This window comes from Rhipicephalus sanguineus, chromosome 4 (genome assembly GCF_013339695.2).
Source record: "Rhipicephalus sanguineus isolate Rsan-2018 chromosome 4, BIME_Rsan_1.4, whole genome shotgun sequence".
Lineage (NCBI taxonomy): Eukaryota > Metazoa > Arthropoda > Arachnida > Ixodida > Ixodidae > Rhipicephalus > Rhipicephalus sanguineus.
Genome location: NC_051179.1, coordinates 57,183,435 through 57,201,922, shown reverse-complemented (window position 1 = coordinate 57,201,922; position 18,488 = coordinate 57,183,435). Strand labels below are relative to the sequence as shown.

Here is an 18,488-nt window from a genome sequence, read left to right as displayed (position 1 = left end):
TCACGCCCCGAAATGGCCCCACCTCATTGCGTGGCCACACAAAACGGTGACGCGAATTTCAGCTGTCATTACGTCCGCTAGGCACGCACGTGTAGTTATGTCTTCGTCACCACAATCGTCGTCGCGGCGTCATCAGTGTCTACAAGCGATGAAGAAAATACTGAGGTATTGGAAATCACTGCGATTCCCGACGTCGTGAATTATTCTCGCTTCGATCTTCTGCAAAGAAGCTATTCTGAAATCGACGCTGGTCCAAGCAGCGACGAGTAGTCACCTGGAGACGCACGCTTGGGCCATGCTGCCTGGCAAGAACACAGAAAAGGAAGAAACGTGGTGAACAGGAAAGGCGCTCCTACCCTGCCCACAAAAGTAAAGAGTCCGTTGATAATTAACAAGAGGTGATTTTTTCAACGATTTATTAAAGGTGAAATACGTCCGCACTGTTCCCAAAACCACTCGGGTCTACCGATTCTTCCATTACACCGGGCTCGCCTTCTACGTACGTCCACGTGAAGGGGACTGAGTAAAAAAAAATACATGAACCATTTCTCAGCTACTCTATCGCATAGTTATGACCTTTAGTGCAAAGGAAACAAAGCGGTGTGAAGCGCCTCCTGCTTGACGTGAAGGTTTACGACACTCAACTCGTAGAAGAGAAAACAAAAGCATTCTGGCAAGTTGGATGCAGACGCCTGCAAGTGTACATCTTGAAGTGGAGCTTTTCGCTTTTTTTTTTGTTTTGCCTACCTCCTTATTTTGCTGACGTGCTGTTTCTCGGAAGCCCTGCTATTAAGACAGGTGGCATACAGCGAAAGAACGATACGATTTTTGTGGTAGGGAAGTGGTTCCCAAGAACAGATCACATACTATGTATGCAATATGTAAATAAATTATATGTGTGTGTGTGAGGGGGCGTTTCATGAGCCAGACCCACAATACGATTATGAGGCTCGGCGTAGTGGATGGCTCCGGAAATTTCGACCACATGGTGTTCTGTAACGTGCACTGTCGTCGCGCAGTACACGGGTCTCCAGGATTCCGCCTCGACCGAAATGTTACCGCCGCGATCGCTATCGCACCCGCGACCTTCGGAATCACTGTACAACCGAAGAGGACGCGCGCTCGCTCGCTCGCACGCACGCACGCACACACACACACGCACGCGCACACACGCACGCACACACACGCACGCACACACACACACACACGCACGCACGCACGCATGCACACACGCACGCACACACACACACACACACACGCGCGCACACACACACACACGCACGCACGCACACACGCACGCACGCACACGCGCACACACACACACACGCACGCACGCACGCACACGCACACGCACACACGCACACGCACGCACAAGCACACACAAGAAGCGTTAGGTAAGTCGTGCAGCTTTCGTAACAAGGTCGTTATATCGTCGAGACATTGGTTGTCCGCAAGCGCCGTCAGCGAAGATGCGCGACGTGGCTGGTCGGTCGAGTGGGTGAGTGTGACACGACTCTGGAGGAATGTGAACGCCGGGCGCAGCGCCGCGGGGACTCGGCGGTAAGCTGGCGCTCGACAAATACGTCAACGGCATATCGCAAGCAGCGCTTGACGTAGGTTGACGCCGCGGGATCCGCTCCGCGGGTGCGATGACTGACAGCAGATGTGGTTAACACAGCGGACGCAAAACGCTGTAGTGTACGTAATAAAACAGCGGGTGTAAACTGCGCGTGCGCAGGGCACTATGAAGAGCTTTGCGGGTAACGTAAGCGCGTTAGCTATTTTTTTCCCTCCATGGCGTTAGCATTTAGATCCAGCTTGGGGGATTGGCGTAGTCAGCGGAGATATAACGTGAACTCTAGCGTAGATGCAAGTAGAAAAAGACGGCGCCGACCCTGCCCTCTTCTGTCTGATTCCGGACTGATAGATCGTTGTTCGTCGCGGCAGCAAAACATAAATTTAAAACACAATAAACATAAAACAATGCGCGTCTGTCTTGTCGCCTGTGTTTTTCTTGTTCACGCGCTCCAAAAGGCTAAAGATGGACGCCGCCGTTGCTGCTAGAATGTTTTGTCTTCTATGTATCAGATGGCGCCACCGCCGTCGAAGCAACGGCCGCGACTAAAGTGTTTTAGAATAATTCTAGTACTCTGTAGCCGCGACGTCCGGACGCACTCCCATGCATCCCATGTCGTATCAATAAAGTTAATTCTTCCTCCGCTTGCCAGCTGTCTTCTCGTCCTGCTGCTGCTGTGACTTGTCCACAATAAATCATGCTACTGGGTTTCGCTTGCGATGGTCTTGCTTCGGTGAGAGACAACGGCGATAACTCAACGTTGTTTACAATATCCATTCTTGAATGGGGCGCTGAATGTTTGCACTGTACGGAGCATCCTTGTTGATGTTATACTAAAAATTTTTGCAACGGCGTTCTGCAACGATTTAGCGCGCGGAGATCTCTAACGATAGCGCAAGCATTTTACGCTGTACTAAAGCTGTCTGATTCATTGCACGAATAAAATGCATGATAAGGGTATGTTACAGTGTGCATTGCCAATGTGAGAGTAACAGTAGCTAGGTAATAAAAAAATAGGTTTCATTATTTTTAGTTAAGCAAGCACCGCGTGACACTCCAACTTACAAGCACTTACTTCCGGACTTCCCACTGTTCAGAAAAAGTCTTCTAAAAAATAAAGCTCCTACGATTCTATTTGGTACGAAATAGCTGGTTCTGGTTCACGTTATTCATTATGGGCCGTTGACCCAAAGACGCACACATAACTCAAGGCGATGTAGTAAAGCATGGGCAGTCTTGCAGATGTGTAAGCGCTTTTATTTGTCCAATGTCTTCGGGAATAGGAGACGAACTCAGGCGTGGAGAGAGGGAGAGTTTTCGTCGTCGCTTTAGGGCAACATGCGCCTCCATCATGAGTGTGGCTGAGTTCAGCGAAAGCGGTTGGGGACTGTTATACAACATCAAACATAAAAAAAAAATACGTCGTTGATTCCTCTGTCATAGGAATCGGCACAACAGGAAAGTGAAATGTGCCTTCAAGGAAGTGGTTGAATGTTTATTGTATCTCTGAAAGAACTTGCACAATGCTATGGGTATTTGGCCTGTATGGCGCCGCTTGACATGATTGCACCCATTTTGACACCTTGTGGCACATCTCCGCTGCCTCCGCTTTTAGCTCCGGCAGCGGGCGTTGCCGGATTTAATCGCGGAGGACACGGTTGGTAGCTTAAGCCGTGAACGCGTGAAGGCACTTCGCTTCCCGATGGTGCATGTGGAAGCTGCTCTAAGCAGGCGACAAGCCGTCACACGCTAATATTACGGGAAATGGAAAGCACGTAACTGCATCGTCACCGAATAAAATCACCGGGTACACGGCATTGCAGCTAAAGAAGATTCTAAACATGTGTTTTACATGTTACGAATTCAAATCTTTTATAAGCAGTTTCTAGCAGTTTCATAAGCGAGTTTCAAGAAGCGTTGACACCGTCTAACATTTACACTATAAATGGCTTTGTGCAAACATCCAATTAAGCTGGCTGCTAACGAACACTGCAAATATTAAATATATGTGCTGCACATTGAATCTATTCAGCATAATTTTCCAGAAGTTTCTAGGAGAGTTTCCAGTAGCGTTCAAACCGTGCTGCGCACCCTGAACGAAAAGTTCATATTTAGTTATCGAAATAACCTGTTGTTTCTTTAGGGTGTACTACGCACAGTTTTTCGGCGGTGTCAGTGCGGTGAACAAAGAGCAGATGCTGCGAGTCAATGGCTACTCCAATAAGTACTGGGGATGGGGAGCTGAAGACGACGACATGTCGCACAGGTGAGTGCTACCTGCCGTTACGACTGCCATGATATTTAACTTTACCGGCGTTACGTTCAAACCTATCTAGCCTGTGAAAGATGTCACTGATAACACACATAGTCACTGCTGTAACGTGTCATTAAAAGAGACGAATTAAACGTGTCAGTACATGAAATGGACAGTGTGTGATATGTTGACTAAAAGCTGTATCAAAACTGGGATACTCGATGAAATCAGAACTGGAGGTGTTAAGGGCAACTAGTACCTATAATCGGCTATAACTAAGAATAAATATGAGCTCCGCTCTCAGAACTGCGGCGCTCCTGCCGCTCATACATTCATATTCGCAAGAGAGTCGGGCTCGGTGGTTTCAGTTATAACCGGTAAGCATGTTTTCGCTGATAATATAAATGCTACGCATATTAAGAAATAAAATTTCGTCCTGAGCAGTGAAGTCGGAATCTTTGCTGAAATTTGGCAGGAAGTTCAAGTTTCTGGCCGTAAAAGAGCAACACGAAAAGAGGCCTGTATGGGAGAATCGCCCACCTGAACTACGCAAAAGGTGTTCGACGTCACAAAATGAGCAAATGTGATTGGATAGGGCACCTATGCAGATTCACTCTGGGTGGGGCAGCGACGGCTTTAGGAGGAGCTTACACTCATTCTTAAGTTGTAGCCGACTATATCAGACAGCCATTAGCAACATTCTGAGCCACTTACACTTACTTTCATGCAATTTATAAGGCAGTAATCAATTTATATACTTCGCTCTTTTCTGCACATAATTGACAACAGGTCGCCGATGAGAGCCGATGCAATATAATACACGTTTAGTGGAACGCATGACAATAGTTGAAAACGTGGGCTTAATATTCATAAGCAATGCTTATATTAAATAAGAAGCGTTAATGTTTCACCAGTCACCACTCATTGCACCTTGCACTCCTGAGATTTAACAAATTGTCAACTCACGAAATCCAACAGTTCTTAAAGTACATAAACAATTTTAGCAGTATTATCACGCTGATCACGGGAGTGGTCTTTCTGACAAACAAAAATGGGTTGGAGCTCATACGGTACAGAGTCATCACTAGCAGGTTACTGCTATCATTAAAGAGAAAAGTGTGCGAACATCGCATTTCACCATTTCTAACTTATATGAAGGGGAAGGTTAGAGGTTTATTTATTTATGCATACCGCCAATCCAAATGGGGACTATTGCAGGAGGTCATTCAAACAAGGTGAAAAGATATATTTACAGAGAAATAAATTAGCGACGCATTGACTGCAGTTCATATACAATATTAATTTGAGTTCATAGAAGCATGGGTCACATGATAGTAAACAACAAGAACGGATAAATGGTACATGATGGCGACATTCCGCAACAAAGAAAATTTTGAAGTTACGGCCAGAGCAGTAAACAATGGAAAATGGTAAGTGTAACTTTAAGAAACAGGAATGAAACTGCGTTTATTCGAGAGCGTCGCGATAACAGGTGTAGCCGACGTCCTAATTTGCATAAAGCGAAATGTAATGAAGCTGGCCAGGTCTCGTAATACATAGGTCAGACGACCACTGGCCTGTTAAAGTTGCAAAATGGTTTCAAGAGATGCCAAGCACACTCAATGAAGAAACTGATGTCATGCAAGTAAAAAGCTTGCAAGCGTAGCATGGAATGAGCTGGTGTTAGTTGACCTTTAGAACAGCCTGTGAGTCGCTTTGTTAAGCTAGACCTTGCACATAGATTTTTCGATGCAGCTCTGAGTTCCGTCTCTTTCTCTACGAGACCAGGCTGGAAATATATGGCTACAAGATTCATAGGCGTCCCGGCAAAATAGCGAGATACGCCACCCTCGCCCACGTGAAGAGCAAGCCGAACGATAAAAGGTAAGCACGTTTGCGGCGATGAACGTGCGCGCTATTGAAACATATTAGTGCCTCATTACTAGCAGCACAATAGCAAGCATGGCTTGGATGATTTCCGGTCTACACTCTAAGAAAAAAAAGAGTATGCGTGACTCTTTTCGGAGAGTTCTGACTTGCCACGTATAGGACTCTCTTTAAATAGTCACGGTGACTCTCTTGGTGGGTCAGGGTCGGCTCGCTCTAGAAGAGTCCCCTGACCCTCTAGGAAGAGTGCAAAGACTCTCATCGGGAGGATCACGTTATCACTCATAGGGAGTCAGACTACTCTTGCCGGTAACGCTCCTAGGGGGGTCAAGGGACCCACACCGAAGCATCAAGCGACTCCACAAGTATTTTAAGCTACTCATTCGATCCTTGCTCTACTTTTGCGCGACTACTGTTGAAAATAGTGGAGTATTGATTTTAAGCAAGTCCAATAATACTTGCCGTTCTGCCCAGCGACTGTAAATAAAGAATAGTTCAGTTTTAGCATTATTTTAAAGAACTCGTCAAAACAACACATATTTTCCAACAAAGTTATATAGAAAGCGCGAAAAGATGGTCTGTGATTTCCAATTAAGAAGTTTGGGTAGTCCTCATTTACATGCTTCTATGAGTATAGCCAACTAAAATGTGTGACTGTGATGTGCACAGTGTCATATGGTGCTAAATGAACAGCAGAAATCGCCATCATGTTTCCATATTTATTCCTTGTGATTAAGAATAAATCAAAAAGTGGTGACGGCTGGAAGTATCAGACTTGTGGCTTGCTAGGTTGTCGCTCCTGTCCAGCGTGAGCACCATGAAAAACGGTATCTGAAAAGCAGAACGTGATATTATGATGAGAAAATGAAATTGCAGTAAAGGTTTGCACAACCTACACAAGTGGTTCACACAGACATAATAAAGGCTAACAACAAAACAACAAAGCACATCCTCCGGCAGCCAGGGGCATGCCGTGAGCGGTTATTGACCGCACGTTTTACAAACGTAACCCATCCTTAAATACTCAGATAAACAGATGCGAGTACTAGGGCCCGAACGACACCCAGCGCGTGCGTACGCCGTCTACGTCGAGATCAGACATGTGATATGCTAGAATTAGCGCACATAACTCCCACAATCACGTACACTCACTCGATTCTGTTATAGCGCCCAACGTCATCGCACTGTATGCAAACCACGAAAACAGCAAAGAGAAACGAGGGAAAAGAGTGCACGCCGGCGGCCGCAACAACGCGCGCCGTCGAAAGTCTAGAGCTTTTTCACTTTCACCGGCGAGGCGTGTCCAACTTGAATGACTACCGCGTACATTCTGGAAGCCACCGTACTATATCTGCACCTCAAACTACCGTCTTTCAGCCAACAAAAACCATTACATATAGTGCGTCTGAGCGTTCTGTACACAGGCTTTTTTTTTTTTTTTCACGTTCCCACGCGTGAAAGCACGCCGCACACTCAAGGTCGATGGAAATGTTATTATGAAGTAGACTAAAGGGCATCTCAAAACGACATCTTGCACCTTCAGTAGTGCAGACACGACGTGCGATCAGCAAGAAATGACCCTCGATTATTGTTTGCATCGCTCACTTTATGGGAGCTTGTACAGCAACGCGCATAACGGTGGCAACTCGTTAACTGACAGCTATAGTTGGCCATCCGCAACAGCCCCGCGGACACAGGCTGCTGTTGGAAATGGCTGGCAGATAACTTCCGCAGAGCTGCTGCAGACGCCCAGCTAAAGCTGTATAATTAGTGCCTACGAAGGCAGTACACTCACCGTTAACTGGCGCCCGTTGTCCGTATCCACAGCTCCATGAATATTCCGCCCTCCAAGCGTCACTTCGTGCACGGCGCCGGCGTCAACACCACCGAAGACGCGCAACCAACTCATCCACGCAACGCAATAGACCAGGAGACTGAGACGACTGAGAGAGGAGAGCGGCGCGCCACCCCGGCGCCCAACCCCGTCTGCGTCGCCGAGCAATGCGCCACAGCGGCGCCAAAGGGCGAGCGTGCGATATGTATGGCGTATACGGCGGCTCTTCCGTATACCGAAGCGCTTCAGGAGGGTCCAGTGACTCCTTCCCAAATGCGAACTCTTTTTTTCTGCCTGTACCTTCCAAAAGGGGTCAGATGGACACCCGAGGAGAGTCACGGTTCCATGACCCTCTTTTGACTCTCTTTTTTTCTTAGAGTGTAGGAGGCGTCGTTTAACTAACATTAATATTATTATTGCGGTAACAATTACATGGACACTCCAGGCGCACTTTAATAGAGCAGCTGTTTATGCCAGCCGTTGGTTGTAATCCGTCAACAGAAAACTCTCATCATCATGAACCGGCACGCGCTATCTTTGTCATCTTCTTCCTCTTCTTCATCTTCTGCTTCGGTCCTATAACACATGCGGCGATTTGGGCGATTTGGAATAGGATAACTCTGATGGGTGACAGGAAGACAAAGAAAGAGGAATTCCTTGCGAAAAAAATTCCTTGACCAGACGGGATTGCAACTCGCGTACCCACGATCCAAATGTGAGCATCGTAACCACTCGGCTATGGCACGCACTTTTTTTTTCTTTATTACAGGCAAGGAAACCAATGCACTTAGATTGACATTTAAAAAATTAATAGCCAGGCATAAATAAACAGACATCAAACACAGCAAACCAGCCTAAAGCGTCTATAGAACTTTCATATATAACGCTCTTTCTTGTTCCTGGAAGGCGCTTTTTCTTGATCGCGGAGGTTCGGCATTTCTGTGAATAAGTCTTGCTCTCTAGAGATTATGCAGACCAATAAGAAAGATCAGGTCATAGGTTAACGTCCTACTATGCTGCACAAGGGTATGTAAGACTAATATGTGCTACACTACACAAGAATAGTCTATGCTTTACCCTTTTCCCTCCTCCTTTCTTTCTTACTCGCCCTCACCTCCTCACCCTCATGTCCCTTTCCTACCCCATTGCTCAACTATACTATACATGGCTATGCTATGCTTTACCCTCTCCCCTCCTCATTTCTCTCCTCCTCATCATCACTTGCCTTTGCCCAACCCTTCCTACACTATACTATACGTGGCTATGCTATGCTTCTATTCTGCGGCTGCATTTTCGATGGAGGCGAAAATGTTTGAGGCCCGTGTAGTTAGATTTAGGTGCAAGTTAAAGAAACCCAGGTGGTCGAAATTTCCGGAGCCCTCCACTACGGCGTCTCTCATAATCATGTCGTGGTTTTGGGACGTTAAACCCCAGATATTATTATTATTATTATGCATCCCATGCCGGACAAATTGGCGCACGTGTTTTAGGAGCGAAGCAGAAGATGAAGAAGAGGACGAAAAGTGCGCGTGCCGGTTCATGATGATGATGATAATTGCTGATCGCGACTAACGGGACTTCTCCGAACTTAAACAGCTCCGCATTAATATGTCGCAGACATTTGCCCTTGCAAGGACGGACAGATCTCTTCCACCCCAAGCCTCAGCTACCTTATTCAGACCAATGTGCGTTACTGTTGCGGTATTGATCAAGGGGAACGCTAAGATAACGTACAGCACCCGTCTCCCATCGAATACCGGCATACTGCGATGGAGTGACTGCCCACTGACCAAACCAAAATCCTTGGGACTTATCAAAACTAAGGGATGCACCAGTAACTGCACGGAATGATTGCGTTAGACACACTACTTCCTTTACACTTTTCGTATCTGAACGTATAAGTGCAACGTCATCGGCATAAGCAAGGACTTTAACAGATGATGTGCCATAACTGAAACCTGTGACCTTATCCTGAGTAATGGCACTGAGACACAAGGGTTCAAAATAAAGAGCAAAAAGTAGCGGCGAAAGGGGACATCCTTGCCTCACAGAGGAGCGTATATGAAGAGGAGATGAAATGGAGCCCTTTAACCCGCCACGGTGGTCTAGTGGTTGCGATGCTCGACTGCTGACCCGCAGGTCGCGGGATCGATCCCGGCCGCGGCGGCCGTGTTTTCGGTGGAGGCGAAAATGCTCGAGGCCCGTGTGCTCAGATTTAGGCGCACGTTAAGGAACCCCATGTGGTCGAAACTTCCGGAGCCTTCCACTACGGCGTCCCTCATAATCATATCGTGGTTTTGGGACGTTAAACCCCAACAACTATTATTAAATGGGGCCCTTTACGATCAGCCTAGTTGTTTCACTATTGTAGCACATCCTGCTTCTATTGAGCAGAATTTTCCCAAAATTGATATGACTAAGAAGTTCAAAAAGGAAATCATAGCTCACTTTATCAAAAGCTTTAGCCAAATAAATCTAGTTGAATGAGAGCAATCTGCTCATAGCTGTCTGACACGCACTCAAGAATTGAATGGGTGATGTGTTTTCGTCTTTATGTACAGTGTATAGTATACCGAGGGGTGGGATAGGGAAGTGAGAGTGAGGAGGAGAAATGTGAGCGTGAGGAGAAGGTAAATGAGGATGGGAGACAGCGAGACACAGCATAGAAAGAAAAAGAGCAAGAGAGAGAACAAAAGTTAAGAAAAACCGAAAGGGAAAGAAAGAGAGAGACTATCAAAGAAACAGCGCTACATAGACAGAAAGAGACAAAAAGAAAGAGAAAGCGAGAAATAGAAAGAAAGAAAGAAAGAAAGAAAGAAAGAAAGAAAGAAAGAAAGAAAGAAAGAAAGAAAGAAAGAAAGAAAGAAAGAAAGAAAGAAAGAAAGGGAATAAAGAGAAAGATAGATATAAGGAGCGAGAGATAGAAAGAAATGCATAGAGAGACAAATAAAGAAATGGAAATGAACACAGAAAAAAATAGAGAGAAGAAAAAAACAAAGAAAGAGATGAAGAAAGCAAGAGAAAAAATAAAGAGAAACAAACAAGGCCACCCAACTCCATTCTTCCTTCAGGCTTGGCACCACAGCTTCGCCCCACTGCCATGAGGTTCCACAAACAACTACACTGTAAACCTTTTCACACCCATATGGGTGTTTTAATCACTGAAACACTTTTGGTACACCCTTATGTCTGACAATTTTTTATTCAAACGGTGTAAATACAACACAAACGCCCTTTGCACGCCCTTATTTGAAATAAGGGTGGATGAAGGGGATATGTTCAAATATAACACCCTAAATAACTGGTAGGGTGTGGGGGTGTTTCTTGAAATGTTACAGCTATACAGTTTTGTGAAGGTGGTCGTTTTCACATGAACTTAATCAAATCTATAAATATAACATTCAATATTATGCAACTTTAGACTAAAAAATGTGCTTGGCCAAGTGATAGCTACAATATGATAATGTCTGCGTACCTTGTGATGCAGCCATGAAATGTGAAGAGTTGAAGAAAAATGACGCATCGTTTGACCCACAAGGGTTGTTCGTAACTCACTGACTATATAAGCGCCACGCTTTCTATTAGGGTATGTGTTAACGGGTCTGTATATATACGCGGCTGTAGTGACTTGTTCATCTTATGGGTTGTATGCGTATGAGTGAATTCTGTATTGAATTGAGTGAGTGTGTACTATGGGTTGTATATGTATGAATGAATTGTGCATTGAATTAAGTGAGTGTGTGCTATGTGTCTCGCATACCAGTTAACGTGCGCTATCAATATGATGTATGTAAATCCTCTGCATCAGCCTTCTGTTGTCGCCGTTTCTCTCTTAAGGGGCGAGGGTCACCCGATTTTTTTAAGAGTGTGAATTATAGCTATAGTTCTACCCTGGAAGAAGTAGCTATGTCATTTGATTTATAGTGCTTCAGAAGAAAAGGAGGAAAGGGGGCGGGTGTAACCGCTTTATTTATATTTTTGAAAGCGACCCGCCATGGTGGCCTAGTTATGGTGCTCGAATGCTGACCCGCAGTTCGCGGGATCGAATCCCGGCCGCGGAGGCCGCATTTTCGATGAAAGCAAGAATGTTTGAGGCCCGTGTACTTTGATTTAGGTGCACCCCTGGTGGTCGAAATTTCCGGAGCCCTCCACTACGGCGTCTCTCATAATCATATCGTGGTTTTGGGACGTTAAATCCCAACAATCATTATTATTAAATTATTTTTGGAAGGGTGTTAGGGTGTATGTTGGCTTAAACACCCCATTTCACTTTTGCCATAAGGGTGTAGTTTTCATATTACACCCTTGAAAATTGATGCATAAAGGGTGTAAGTCCGTGAAGAACGCCCATAAGGAGGGTGTAATCCTGTCTGTTACACCCTTTCCGTGGGGTGTAAGGTTGTGAGTTATAGACACCAAAAAACACCTATATGGGTGTAATATGGTTTACAGTGTAGTTCTTAAACAACTGGCCTAGGCAGGCGGACCGCGCAATCGAACCTTCGACCAAACCTTCGACCAACACCTCGTACTGACTAAATGCCTGCAACACGAGCCTGAAGGCTGGTTCCAAGCCTTCTTTTGCTCTTTCCCCTTCCACCTCACGAAATGGGTGTCGGCTGCGAGCGCTCGTCGCGGTGTCCGCCATGTCTTCGAAATTACAAAAACGTCTACTGCCATCGCGGAGGCAGCGTCCACTGATAGCTTCGTGCCAATGAATGCGATTACGTGATTTCCTACGCCACCACAAGTAGTGCTGGCTGCAAGCGCTCATTGTGGAGACTACACTGAACCACGGGAACCTACTATGGGAAAACGGACGACGTCGCAGGTATGGTAACGGAGGCATTGCTTAGAAAATTTAGCCATGAGCGCATACATACTTGTCTTTGCAAACGCGCGAGCTTTTTATAGACCACTTTAGCGTTGGCAATGCGCACGTCTTTGAGCTGCTGCAGCTGTTTCACTGAGGCGGAAGCTTGTTTTATACCAACTGTCCGCGAGATCGCGCGGAGAGCCTAGGCTGCGGCGTAGCGCGGCCTTGCGCGCCCTATGTTGAAAGGGACCTGCTTAAAGGACGAAGGCTGATAACTTCGCATACGATGTGCTCTCGCCACCAGGTTCGCGTTCTAGCAAGTGCCAGCGCGAAATGTTGGAACTCGCTTGTCGGAGGATCAGCGATCCCGGAAAGTTGCATCTGTCGTGGTCAGATGCGGTAATGCTGCTGTAAGTGCTCGTACAGACACCAACAGCGTTCCGGCCTCGTCTCGGTGACACTGAAACACGCGGTGGCTCCACTGTAAATGCTAGCACCCACGCCGGCAGCGTTCCTTGACATGAAATATGACTTACTGAGATCATCCTATAACCAACATGCTGGAGCGCCGACACGGTGGGATGCTGCGTGTCTTACGTCATGCGCAAGCCATATAGTAGCAAATAGCCGCAGCTCGAGATTCTTCCCGTAAATATTATCAGTTATACCCTCTGTCTCAGTTGCAAAAGTCGGTTATAAAACAAAGATGCCGACAGTTATCTAAGTAGCTTGATCAACGCAATGACACAAGAGGCACCAGAGTGTCATTTTCCATGCGCTGCGTGATTAAAACTAAGCGCAGGCGATGATGTTTACAACTGTCAGGAACAATAGGCATCAGCGATACCATTCTTTTACTGTTCTCCACTACTGTTTGCTCACAACAGTACGCTTGAATGAAACAGCCTTAGTATGGTTAACGCATTTAGCTGGGCTAGTTGGTACTGATTTGATTAACCCATCATACTAGCGAGCACGCACTATAGACCAACGTAATCTAGTAACGTCGCTACAGACTACACAAAAGGACACTAACAGTTGTCCTGCGTCGTTCTGTGTCTGTGTCGTTCTGTGTTGTCTGTAGTGCGTGTTTGCTAGTGCTATGGATTCATCAATCCAGAGTATCGACATGCACCCTGCTTCCAGGAAGCAGGCAGAGCATATGCTTTCATGCAAAGCAGACGTGCAGTTAGAATAGCTGCATTCAGTACTGCGATGCTAGTTAGGTAAAATTTAATAACGAAAACATGTTCCCCTTGGAAATGTTTTATCCTGCTCGTGATTCGCACAACCATAAGAATGTAGGCTAGCGGTAGGCACTGTCGCCGTTTCAGCCGTTGACCGAACTTCGTTTAATGGAAAAGTTCACAGCTTAGCGCGGAGTTTTGCGCCGTAAATATCGTTTACGGATGCGCGGAAAGGGTATTTATATAAGCCCAATGTGAGTTTTTTTTTTGCAGGATGAGTATCCTCAAGAAGTGGCGGAGCCGTTTACGGAAGGACGGCTTGAACAGCCTGAAGTACAAACGCCTCGACATGGCGTTCAAAAAGTTTTACACTTGGATACTGGTGGACCTACGAGAGTCCACGTGACTTTCGGGAACAACGCGCCAGCTGCGAGACTCTACAGAGCTTACGGGCCCTGTGGCAGTTTAAAAGCAATTGTGAATAAATGCGCGTGACGTGCTTTCTCGAGCCAAAGTCGCACGCTTAAAAGGCTTGCACTCGTTCAATCCCCCGACAACTCTACTACGGATCTGACGCCTCGACAAATATTTATCGCTTATGAGGGACGCCAAAATAGTTCTACAATGTTTGCGAATTAACATCGAACGTTCTTCACGCTCCGATGTTTGCTGGCAAGTGTAATTATGTTTTGTAATAAAACTTCACTTATTAACTGAACACAAGAGACTCCATCTTGTTCTATCGAACTTCTTCTTTATTCTTCTAGGTATAGGCCTCTCGGCTTGCTTCATTCCCCCCAGCATGGTTTACATCCCTCCTGGGATGATACTTGAATATATTTCCAATGGCAGCGGATTCCACGGTGTCATTGGGACCAATGTACCATATGGTCTTCAAGTGTCCTTGTTTACTCGCCCTCTTTATAACGCGAAATGGGCCCTTGTAGGCTGCGTTGAGACTCGGTCCTCTTTTCACCAGCACTAAGTGACCGACCTCGAGTTCTGGCAATGCTGTATTTTGTCGCTTGTCGAAATTTCTCTTCATTCTTTCACGGTACCTTAATACACTTTCTTTTGATCTTACCGCTTCTTGAAGGTTTATGTTCTTGTCAATGCCAAGGCTTACGTCCGCAAGCAGATATGTTGGTCTCCCAGTTGCAGCAAATAGAGGCGTACATCCCAGTCCGGTTGTGTATGAACGGTTGTGGTGAGCTACTGCCGCTTCCAGACAACATTTCCAACCACCTTTAAATGATGGATATATACTAATGTACTGCTTAACGTCTCTGATCGCCCGCTCAGCTAACCCATTTGCGGCCGGATGATAGGGCGCAGTGAACCGCAACTTGATGTTGCGCTTTTCAGCCCATTCCTGTAGCCGACGACTTCGGAAGGCAGGTCCATTGTCTGAGACGATTACCTTTACGTTGTCGAACATCTTCCTGCTCAGAAAAGAAATCACGCTGTTAGCGTCTTCTTTGCCCGGTCTTGCTGCGATCATCCTGGTGCACTCATCAATGCACAAGAGGAAAGCTTGTGTCCTCTAAACTCCTTCAGACTTTTTCCGTAGTTCCGCAAAGTCCAGATGAACTACTTCAAATGGCGTGTTAAATGTGTTGGTATAGCCATTTTCTGCGTTGGTTGCTTGAATTTCACTTTGTTAATCTGGCATTTGTGACAGGACGATACATAGGTCTTTGTGTCTTGCTTCATGCGAGGCCATGTGAACCTCTTTGTCAATTTCATGTAGGTTCTCCAAAAGCCATCGTGTCAGCCTGATTCGGGGCTGTCATGATACAACTCTAATATTTTTGGAACTAAAGAAGTTGGCACGGCAACTCTTCCATGTTCAGTTTGCTGCAAAACCTCAGTTCCTTCCCATATCTTCACTGCATTAACTTCTTCGTCTGGGGACACAATCGCTAATCGCGACATTGCATCCGCGTCCTTCATGGAGGCTCCGGGGCGATGAGTTACCTCAAAGTCAAATTGCTGAAGTTCACCCACCCAACGGGCAACCTTTCCTTTCATTTCCGCCATCCTTAATATATACGTTAGGGCTTCGTGGTCTGTATAAAGCTTGAACTTCACGCCTTCCAAATATGACCGGAAGTAGCGGACGGCTTTTAAAACGGCAAGAGCTTCTTTTTCTGTTGTCGTGTAGTTTAATTCGGTCTTGTTGAATGAGTAGCTGTAGTATCCAGCTACACGAAGCTGTTGGTTTTGTGGTCGTGAGGAATCTCGCTGATACAAGACGGCCCCTGTTCCATAGTGAGACGCATCGGTGTTCAATTCGAAGGGCAGCGAAAAGTCTGGTAAGCACAGCACTGGATCAGAAGAAATTATGCGAACCAATTCTCTGTAGGCGTCGTCACATTCTTCTGTCCAACAAAAGGGAACATCCTTCTGCGTCAGTCTTGTGAGGCAGCGACTTTTCAGGGCATAATCTTGAATGAAGGCTCGAAAATGACCCGCCAATCCTAGAAATACTCGAAGAGAGTGTACGTCGTACGGCTTTGCTAGTTTCGTAATGCGAGTCACGGATTCTTCCTTTGTGTTCTTCGTTGTTCCATCTAAAACTCTGCCCAGAAAGGTGACCTTGGTTTTGAAGAACTCACTCTTTTTGAAATTAACTTTTAACCTAGCATCAGATAATGCTGTCAGTATATGAGCCAGGTGTTCTTCATGGAGCTTTTCACTTTTAGAATAAATGATGATGTCGTCTACACAGACGTTGCAAAAGCTTCCAATGTAGGGGTCCAATACTGCGTTCATCATTTTGTGAAACCAACTCGGTGAATTTTTCCATCCAAAAGGAAGGCGGTTATATTCATATATGCCAAATGATGTTGTAAATGCGGTGTATATTGCTCGGTGTCTTCTTGTAGAGGCACCTGCCAGAAGCCCTTGCACAGGTCTATGCGAGAAAAGCAGGTACAGCCTCCCGTTTCATCGATGATGGTGTCGATCCTCGGCATTGGGAAAGGAATCAGCAGTGTCTGGCTATTTACTGCTCTGTAGTCCGTGCAGAGGCGCCAGCTACCGTCTTCCTTTGGAGCAATGGTAATAGGCGAGGCAAATGGAGACACTGACGGGCGAATTACATTGGCATCTAACATCTTTTGAAGTTCTTCCTTTAGCCATGCTTTCTTCTCTCGTGTCAAGTTATATGGTTTTTTCTTCACAACTGTCTTGTCGTAAAGCTGAAAGGGAACCTCAAAATTTGTAGTCGCCGGTGGATACCCTCCCAAGCAAACCAGTTCGGGGTACAGTTGTGGAATTACACTGCCTTTGTTCGGTATCCGTAGATGGTCCTCTTTGTGTGCCGGCTCCGTTTTGTCAGCTTCTTTATCAACAGACACTTCATCGTTCCAATAAATATTCAATCTCAACCGCTTCATATCTGGATGAGAGAGGAGAAAGTCGTACGCCACTGCGTCTAAAACTAGTGCAATAACTTCTGCAGTTTTAGACCGGTACGTCACTTTCAGACGTACCCACTCACAATACTCTTTCTCGCTTCCATCGTATCCACGCACAAGAGCAGATCTCCCTCGGAATACATCTTCATTATTAGCAATGCTTTTCTTGAGGATAGATACAGACGCCCCACTGTCTATCAGTGCGCGTATGCGTTGTCCATTGACCACCAGGTCTATATGCAACAAGCTTGGAGAAGTCAAACAAACAGTCTCGTTTTGTGTCTTAGGGTCAGACTGAGAACCCTCATTTATTAGTTTTTTTTTCTAATTGCGAAATACGTCCTTCCGTCATAGACTCCATCTCGGTAGTGTGCAACGACTCGCGGTGACTTGCCGCTTGCGAAGACTTTGGTGGCTGCGCACGAAACTCCTTGTTTCCTGACCATCCTGTCCCTTGAACATCTCGATGCGACTTTTCTGTCCTCTCCGTCAAATGACAGGCCATATCTTGAAGTGACTGTCGCAATGTCTCCAAAGTTTTCGGCGCTCTAGCTTGAACCTGTCGTTGCAATTCCCGAGGTAAGCCGTGTATGACGAGCGTTATAACGGAAGTCAGTGGAAGGTCCGGCTCTGCAAGTAGGAGCAACCGACGCTGTTCAAAGAAATACTCGATCACTGGTCCAGACGGGTAGCGGTAGAAAATGGCTTGATCCCATCGCTCAAGCGGGCTCCCACGGAATGATGAGATGAAGCTCTCCTTCCATGTGCTCCATGCATCACATTCATGACTTATGATACGCAACTCGTACCATTTTCGTGCGATGCCACTTAAAAACGGGAGCATATGTTCCACTCGTTGTCCGTCGGTGTCCCAGCCGTTCTGTTTACAGGCGTATTCAAAGAAACTAATCCACGCCTCTGGATTGCCCGACGTACTACCAAACGGTTGAGGTTTCACAAGCTCAGTTGGACGGCTGTCTCTCAAGCTCAACGCCGATAAAAGAGTTTGAATCATTTCATTTTGTTGGACAACTTGTTTCTGCTGAGCTTGAATCGCCTGCAGAACAACGGAGATATCTGCATGGGAAGTTGGCTCCGATGCAGCTGGCTTCTCTAGTTTCGATGTCACAAGGCGGTTGAAAAGGGAGACTTGAAGGTTTATCTTCACAGACTCTTTTTCCAAGAGTTCGTCGAGCGACATAGACGCCTTCTCGAGAACTATTGAGATGAGCTCACCTGTCGTCACGTCGACGGGAAGATCGACTGGCGGATCTCCAGGGAGCGCGTACTTCGTGAAGACCAGGCAGTCTGTGGCTGGCTGAACGAAGAAGGTAACCCACATCATGGATCGTCAAAGCCGACTGCGCTTCATGTTTGATATAACTTATTAAAACAACGAGAGAAAGAGCTGCTCATTCTGTTTTTGCGATTTGCGGATGTTCACATTGATACTCTTCAATAAATGCAGAACGTCTTGTCAAGCTTTCGTAATAGCTGTCTAACGTGTGTTTG

At 46.2% G+C, this 18,488-nt stretch overlaps 1 protein-coding gene across 2 annotated transcripts in view; it reads left to right on the top strand.

Moving 5' to 3' along the window:
• The window catches only part of LOC119390032 (beta-1,4-N-acetylgalactosaminyltransferase bre-4), a 34,207-nt gene extending 20,121 nt beyond the window's left edge, over positions 1–14,086 (top strand). For both annotated transcript variants that reach the window (XM_037657543.2, XM_037657545.2), the window contains exons 6-8: positions 3,720–3,842; positions 5,619–5,714; positions 13,828–14,086. In XM_037657543.2, coding sequence (XP_037513471.1) covers positions 3,720–3,842; positions 5,619–5,714; positions 13,828–13,960 — 352 coding nt within the window. In that variant the 3' untranslated portion in view covers positions 13,961–14,086. The remainder of the gene's footprint in view (positions 1–3,719; positions 3,843–5,618; positions 5,715–13,827) is intronic.
• The last annotated feature ends 4,402 nt before the right edge of the window (positions 14,087–18,488 follow it).